This window comes from Cherax quadricarinatus, chromosome 6 (genome assembly GCF_038502225.1).
Source record: "Cherax quadricarinatus isolate ZL_2023a chromosome 6, ASM3850222v1, whole genome shotgun sequence".
NCBI classification, from domain to species: Eukaryota; Metazoa; Arthropoda; class Malacostraca; order Decapoda; family Parastacidae; genus Cherax; species Cherax quadricarinatus.
In genome coordinates, this window is record NC_091297.1 from 66,355,861 (window position 1) to 66,364,716 (window position 8,856).

At 40.3% G+C, this 8,856-nt stretch overlaps 1 protein-coding gene across 1 annotated transcript in view; it reads right to left on the reverse strand.

Moving 5' to 3' along the window:
* Positions 1 to 8,856, reverse strand: part of Ufl1 (UFM1 specific ligase 1) — a 229,936-nt gene that overhangs the window by 10,706 nt on the left and 210,374 nt on the right. The window contains exon 11 of the mRNA XM_070081817.1: positions 271 to 482. Within this exon, the coding sequence (XP_069937918.1) occupies positions 271 to 482 (212 nt within the window). The remainder of the gene's footprint in view (positions 1 to 270; positions 483 to 8,856) is intronic.

Consider the following 8,856-nt stretch of genomic DNA (forward strand, 5'->3'; position numbering starts at 1 on the left):
TACTTCTGCAAGCAGCAGGACTGATGTTGCCATCAGGTGAGCATCCAGTACCAACTTTGCAGGCTTATATCTCAGTAAGTACTGTCCCTAAAAAATTTTTTTCATCCTACAACATTTATAAAAAATGCACTCTTCATTTAAAAAAAAAATACTTCTTTTTTTCAAAATATTCAGAGCTCTATGCAAGTGAACATATATATACGTTTGGAGAGTTTAAGGGTTAAACTGCAAGAATGGGATACAAACTTAGTATATATCACTGTGGCTTACCTTGATATTCCTGCAGTACAGAAAACTGATCAGCTGGTATCTGACTCTTAATAAGCGCCAAGATATGTGGTACAAACTTCCCTGATGCATGTAACATGTTCCCTGTTACAGACTGGAAGAGTACCAGGCAGGCCAGGTGAAGAGTTACTGGTGCATCAATTGATCCATCAAGCTGCTCCAGAAGACCACTTCGGTGGTTCAGCAACACTTGTCTGTCAAGAGCAGCGTTTTACAACACCAACATTATTATTTTTAATATTATTTTTTTTTTTCAATGTGCTGACCATCTCGTACCAAGGCAGGCTGCCCCCCCCCCCAAAAAAAAAAAAAAAAAACTTTCACCATCATTATTATTTATTATTTCAAATTGTCATTTCTGTGAAAGGTAGGTTGACTCAAAGAAAGAAACATTTCCCATCAATCATTCAATAGCTTTCTTGCCAGATGTGTGCAGACATCACAATACAAGTGACCCTCAGAACCGCATCATCTCCACTCATCCTTCAGAACATACATCTGGCTAACTTGTTTTCCTAAGTCCATTCATAAATATTACCTTGTTCATACTCAATGGCCAAACCATTTCCAAACAACAATAGCTCTTTTGAAATATACTCTTGCACAATGGAGGTGACCAAATAATATAATACTCAATAATAACCCACAAGGAGACAGAAACTCAGGAGATTAATGATCTGCATATTTCAATCCCCTTCTGGGATCCTCTTCTGCTGAAGAGAATCCCAGAAGAGGGTCAAAATATGCAGATCAATTAATCTCATGAGTTTTTGAAACAGTTTCCACTAATATTTCAAAAAAGGTCAATGGGTTAGTTATGATCCGATTTCTTTCCTTTTTGGTGTACGTTAAGAAGCATCTTTCTGTCATATATTGCCCAAGTTTCAATAAGATAGCCCAACAAACAACTGAGAAAAAAAAGGTTATTTACCAAAAATCATATATGGCAACCCCAAGCCAGGTACTAGAAGTAAGTCACTTTGTCTGACATTTTTGGGTTATCCTAGGTTCTCAACACATATGCTATGTATGATAATAAATGTAGAGAAAATAGCTTGTTTGTTTCAGTTTTATGGTGCACTACAAGTGTCTATCACAGTTAGCCCTGTGCTATACTCTGTTTTCTCTAATATAAGCCAAAAAATTTCAAAATACGAAAATTCCTTTATGTATTTCCTTGCAAGTTTACAATGTGGTTCATATATTTTAGGAAGTACAGTGAACCCTTGGTTATCAGCTGTTCTGCTTATGGGCCATATTGGTTATCGGCCGATTTTTCGGCTTCCGGTTATCGGCCATTATTCCTCTTATTGGCTGTATTTTATACATCAGCACCAGGTGTTGGCATCAGTCTTTCTGTGTCTCTGGGCAAGTGAGGAAGCTTCTGCTTATTCATCTGAACAATACCATTGTTTTTGGTGGTTATTCATTAAGTGCAACTGTGAAATAAGTAACCATGGCCCCACAGAATGTCCCAAGTAAAATACTTTTGGTAAAGAAAGTGAGAAACATGATGGAATTGAAGAAAGAAATTATTGAAAAATATGAGAGTGACCTTCAAGTGCTTGAGCTTGCTAGGATGTATGGAAAAAACAAATCAACTATCACTTCTATCCTGGCAAAGAAAGAACAAATCAAGGAAGCAAGCTGATGTGGAATGTAGCAGGGAAACAGGGAGTGTGGAAGGGAGGCAGGGAGTGTAACAGGGAAACAAGGAGTGTGGGAGGCAGGGAGTGTAGCAGAGAAACTGGGAGTGTGGAAAGGAGGCAGGGAGTGTAGCAGGGAAACAGGGAGTGTAGAAGGGAGGCAGGGAGTTAGCAGGCATCCAGGGAGTGTAGCATGGAGGGAAGGGGAGTGTAGCAGGGAAGCAGGGAGTGTAGCAGGGAAGCAGGGAGTGCAGCAGGCAGGCAGGGAGTGTAGCAGGGAAACAGGGAGTGTGGAAGTGAGGCAGGGAGTGTAGTAGGCATGCAAGGAGTGTAGCATGGAGGGAGGGAGTGTAGCAGGGAGTGTAGTAGGGAGGCAGGGTGTAGCAGGGAGTGTAAAAGGAAGGCAGGGAGTGTAGCAGGCATGCAGGGAGTGTAGCATGGAGGGAAAGTGTAGCATGGAGGGAGGGTGTAGCAGGGAGTGCAGGAGAAAGGCAGAGAGTGTAGCAGGGAGGGAATGTAGCACGGAGGCATGGAGTGTAGCAGGCAAGCAGGGAGTGTAGCAGGGAGGCAGGGTGTAGCAGGAAGGGAAGTAACCCCAGAGAGGGCTTTGATATCTGAAGTCCTTATGAAGAGGGATTCCCCTTCCAAACAATAATCCCTACTCCCTCTATTCTCCTCTCTATCTTCCAAAAGCCAAGAAGAGTCTTCAATAAAGGTATGTAATACTGATTTAATTGTTCATGTATTTATTATATTTAGTTCTCATTGTTTTGTGTTGTAAAATTATAATTAATCTTTAAAAAATTATTTTTTGTGTGTTTGAAACGTCTGAAACAGATTAATTGTATCTACATTAATTCTTATGGAAATGTTGTTTCGGTTTTAGGCCATTTTGCTTTTAGGCCGACCTTCTGGAATGGATTACAGCCAATAACCAAGGGTCTACTGTATATTTACATAGGTAGTTTACAGTGAGGGTTTACAATGATTTGTAGTGCAGAGAGAGCCACTATCATGCCTTGGCATTATGGGCAGTCTAAACTTAATACGTTATTGATAACTTAACACTAGATGTACAAAACATAGTTTGATAAGGCTGCACTAATTATGCAATAGGTTATACATCTCTTAAATGTTTGTTATTCAACATTTGCATTAGGTTAAAATATGAGAATTTATTGTACTTAGAGCATTTACTTATGGGGTTCTGAGGCAAGACTGGGATAGGAGAATGGTACTTGTATCCCACGTCCTCTTCATACCTCCGCTGAACCGCCCAGTATTATGCCAATTATTATTCATTCTGGAGTATTTAACATGTTTTTATATTACTGATATTATTTATTATGTCATACTAGATCAACTGTGATAGGCAAATAAGCTGTAGTGTTGATATTAGCATAATAATAAAGCATATTCACCTGCATCAAGAGACTGAGCTCATGGCAACCAACAGTGGCTTTAAAGCCACCTTATCTTTTATGGACAATGTACTGTGAATGTGCTTTACACAATGAGAAGCATTTCTTTTATTCGTTGGAACCAAGTCTCGAGCTAAAAGCAAGCAGGTTAAAACAATAAATGGAGAAAAAGAAATTGGAATGACTTATGCTGCAAGTAACGCCACCAAACAGTACCAGCAGGTTGGTGTGGCGATCCTGGAAATTTTAAATTATGCTAGCTGAAATTAGTGTCGAATAACTGATTGAACCGGATATCTGATTGCCAGATTTGTGATGGCGGACCTGTATAACTGTTTATCATTAAATTGAATTATTATAATTCTTATGCTAAATTATCTTGTGTTTTTTTTTCACAATCATATTTAGAGACTAATAGCTATTATCCAACCTCAGCTCATTTCAAATCCAAGCTTAATTGAAGATATACTACCACTCCATGGATATGACCCAAAAGTAAACTAGAACCCAGGTGCCTATTTACTGCTGTGACCACGAACTGCTGTAAGGAATTTGGTATGGATGACAAAATATTTCTTCTTTCAACAAACTGGCAGTATCCCACCAAAGCAGGATGGCCCAAAAAGAAAAACAAAAGTTTCTCTTTCAACTTTTAGTAATGTATACAGGAGAAGGGGTTACTAGCCCCATGCTCCCAGCATTTTAGTAGCCTCTTACGACACACATGGCTTGCAGAGGAAGAATTGTGTTCCACTTCCTGCAACAGCAGCGGCCTCCAAGCTCCATATTTTTCTTCAACAACCAGAGCCACCAATGCTCCTATGATGAGCTAGTTGCAAGCAAAACTACACTACCCAACGTAGCACCCAGAATGACCAAAGATTACCAATAGTGAAACCTACAAATCAATTATCATAGAGATCAAAGGAAGGCTGCCCTCAAACCCAAAGCAACACCCCGCTGCCAACCGAATAATGCAACCCTAAGCTTTGTATAACTACAACTTCTTCTTCTTAACTACAACAACTGCTGTAGTATTATGAGGCGTAATCTCAGAGGAAACAGCACCAAGGCCAGCAAGAAAACACCGAAAAATCAACTATTCAACAAGTGTACCCAGGACGACGCTGGCTCATCTACCACCCCTCTCACCACCGCCCAGGGCGACACCACAACAATAACACCAAACATGGCTGCCTCCACCTCTCTCTTCTCCGGATTCAACGTACCAAGTAGTCTCTCAGGTATGACCAACGATCCAGATACCCTAAAGTCATGCATCTCCACCTTAGTTATTGAAAATATGAATCTTCGAAAGACACTAACAAAACAAGACGCCAGGATGTCACAACTCGAGAACAAAATCCTCAGTCTTGAACAAAAGTTACCAACACCAGGAATGACTAACTATGGCAAGGCCATCCAAACAGTCATAGATAGCCATACAGAACAAATAATATCTCTTAATACAAAGGTTGAGGAAGCAGTAAAAGAATGGAAGAACAACTTGGATAACCAGTTCAGTGACTACTTTGCTCTCCAAGAAGATAAAACTGAGCAAGAAAAACTAGTGGACGCAGTAATAGTTAACAGTCCACTTTTTCCCAGTGATATGAACCAAACAAACAGTAAAGAAATTACTCTCCAGATCATAAAGGACCAAACAAAAGTTACAGTACCAGAGTCAGAAATAAAGGAAGCCAGGTTACTAGGATCCCATGGTAGAAAAAGTGTTATGCTTAGATTCCACTCACATGACAGGAAAAAAGACTTAATTAATGCATCTATTAAAGTAAAGAAAAAGGTTTACATAAACGAGTGTCTCACCAAACAACGTCAGAACCTCCTGTATAGAGTCAGAAAACTTAAGCGGGAGAATAATGACACAATACACCAATGCTTCACACGGAATGGGAAAATTCTAGTTAGGAAAACAAATGTAGGTCAACTGTACACAATCACGAACGAGAATGATCTATCACGATTTCTGAGGGATACTAATCTTATAGAGAATAACTAAACAATGTCCAACCTAAAAGCCTACGTGCAGTGTATGTTTTGCTCCATTATTGTACAAATTTCACAGTACAATCTCTCAGTAATCAAAAAATCAACTACCTCAGTAATGTGATTTTAGTAGTAAGAATAAGTCACCTTATGTTATGTAATTTTCTTAATTACTATAGATTGCTTAAATATTTGCTAGAAAAATACTCCTCTGTCTATATTACAACCCCATATTTCTTTAAATATTATTAACTGCTATTACTTACTAAATTTGTTATTTAATACCATTTTTACTATCAGTACAACTTACTCTTAACATTTTTGACATTTTAATTACCATTACATGTTTAATTACCATAACCTGTTTTAATACCACATTTACTATCTTAGAGTAGTGGACCCTCGACCAGCGATGGCATCGATTAACGATAAATCCGACCAGCGATACATTTTAACGCAAAATTTTTGCCTCGACTAGCGCTAAAAAACTCGACCAACACTATTCGTTCCGTCTGAGATACGTCCACATCTGGCCAGTGTTTACAAGCCAGCCAGCCACCGCGGTCGCTTCCAAGCATACAATCGGAACATTTCATATTATCACAGCCTATTTAGTGATTGCACCTGCAAAATAAGTCACCATGGGCCCCAAGAAAGCTTCTAGTGCCAACCCTACAGCAAAAAGGGTGAGAATTACTATGGATATGAAGAAAGAGATCATTGCTAATTATGAAAGTGGAGTGCGTGTCTCCGAGCTGGCCAGGTTGTACACAAAATCCCAATCAACCATCGCTACTATTGTGGCCAAGAAAACGGCAATCAAGGAAGCTGTTCTTGCCAAAGGTGCAACTATGTTTTCGAAACTGAGATCGCAAGTGATAGAAGATGTTGAGAGACTGTTATTGGTGTGGATAAACGAAAAACAGATAGCAGGAAATAGCATCTCTCAAGAGATCTTATGTGAAAAGGCTAGGAAGTTGCATGAGGATTTAATTAGAAAAATGCCAGCAACTAGTGGTGATGTGAGTTTAAGGCCAGCAAAGGTTGGTTTGAGAGATTTAAGAATCGTAGAGGCATACATAGTGTGATAAGGCATGGTGAGGCTCCCAGTTTGAACCAAAAAGCAGCTGAAAAATATGTGCAGGAATTCAAGGAGTACATACACAGTGAAGAATTGAAACCTGAACAAGTGTTTAATTGTGACACTGACAATGTTGTGAAACACTTTAGGAATGTCATAAAGGAACGGGAGGTACAGGCCTCTATGGACAGATATGTTGTGCGACAGAGGTCTAGTGACTCTCAAGCTGGTCCTAGTGGGATTAAAAGAAGAAGGGAAGTAACCCCGAAAAAGGACTTGCCACCTCAAGTCCTAATGGAAGGGGATTTCCCTTCTAAACACTAAGAAGATCAACACTCTCCCCTCCTCCCATCCCATCAATCATCACCAGATCTTCAATAAAGGTAAGTGTCATGTAACTGCGCATGTCTTCTTCAGTTTGTGTATATTAAAATTAATATTTCATGTGGTAAAAAATTTTTTTTTCAATACTTTGGGGTGTCTTGCACGGACTAATTTGATTTCCATTATTTCTTATGGGGAAAATTAACTTGACTAACGATTATTTCGATTAACGATGAGCTCTCAGGAACGGATTAATATCGCTGGTTGAGGGTCCACTGTACTCTTAAATACCTTGTACTGCCAAAAAAGCTCTAGTATAACTACCAGTGCAATACTGAATCCAAATAACTGTTCTTAAAATTTAATACTTGAAATAAACATTTCTTTTTCTTTTTTATTTTTATTAATTAATATTTTTTGTAATCCTAGGTAGTAGGTTGGTAGACAGCAACCACCCAGGGAGGTACTACCGTCCTGCCAAGTGAGTGTAAAACAGAAGCCTGTAATTGTTTTACGTGATGGTAGGATTGCTGGAGTCCTTTTTTCTGTCTCATAAACATGCAAGATTTCAGGTACGTCTTGCTACTTCTACTTACACTTAGGTCACACTACACATACATGTACAAGCATATATACACACACCCCTCTAGGTATTCTTCTATTTTCTTTCCAGCCGGTGTGTTGAAAGAAAGAAATATATACACCTACCATCCGATTTACGACCGAGTTCAGTTCCGAGAAACCGGTTGTAAGTCGAAACGGCCGTAAGTAGAACTTTACTACTGAATATCAACAAAACATTTTTGTAATGACTTTATTTTATTGTTTTATTTTGGTATTTCATGTTTTACTTTACATTTTATGCTGTTAGTATTGTATTTTATACTGTAAGGTTTCGGATAAACACTGTGTACAACACAAATAGTTGTTTATTTTCCAGAAATTTGGCATAAAAAACACGGTCATAAGTCGAGTGGTCGTAAGTTGAGCAGGTCGTAAGTCGGATGGTAGGTGCATATATATATATAATCCTAGGTAGTAGGTTGGTAGACAGCAACCGCCCAGGGAGGTACTACCGTCCTGCTAAGTGAGTGTAAAACGAAAGCCTGTACAGTGGACCCCCGCAAAACGATATTAATCCGTTCATGAGAGCTCATTGTTATGCGAAATTAGAGTCCTCGATGATGCACTGACTTTCTTGGGTTATCCTGGGTGGTTAACCCTCCGGGGTTAATTGTTTCTTGGTAATTGTTTCACGTTAAGCCACACCAACAACACTCTCTCCACATCTTCGAGTAATACAGCTGATGGTGGTGCAGCAACAACAACAGCTGTGGTGCAGCTGACCATGGTGCAGCAGCAGCTGGGTGCAGCAACAGCTGACCATGTTGCAGCTGCAGCTGTGGTGCAGCAGCAGCTGACTGTGGTACGATAGTATTTATCACCCTTTTTACCACAGGGTTGGCACTAGAAGCTTTCATTGGGCCCATGGTGGCTTATTTAGTAGTTACAAGCACTATAAATAATGGAATAATACATAATGCATCGAATGTATGCATGCAACCGGCCACCCTGGCTTGTAAACAATGACGGCAAGGCAGGAGCTCAGGCTCGACGGACAGGTTCGGGACAGGTTCGGGACGAGTCATGTTCAGAGACAGCTGATGGTGCAACAGCAGCTGACCGTGGTGCAGCAGCAGCTGACTGGTCCAGCAACAGCTGACTGGTCCAGCAACAGCTGACTGGTCCAGCAACAGCTGACTGGTCCAGCAACAGCTGACTGGTCCAGCAACAGCTGACTGGTCCAGCAACAGCTGACTGATCCAGCAACAGCTGACTGATCCAGCAACAGCTGACTGATCCAGCAACAGCTGACTGGTCCAGCAACAGCTGACTGATCCAGCAACAGCTGACTGATCCAGCAACAGCTGACTGATCTAGCAACAACTGACTGATCCAGCAACAGCGATTCTTAAATCTCTCAAACCAACCTTTGCTGGCTTTAAATTCACCAACATGAGCACTAGTTCCAGGCGTTTTTCCCTGTTCACCTGGGTGTTAGTCGACTGGTGTGGGTTGCATCCTGGGA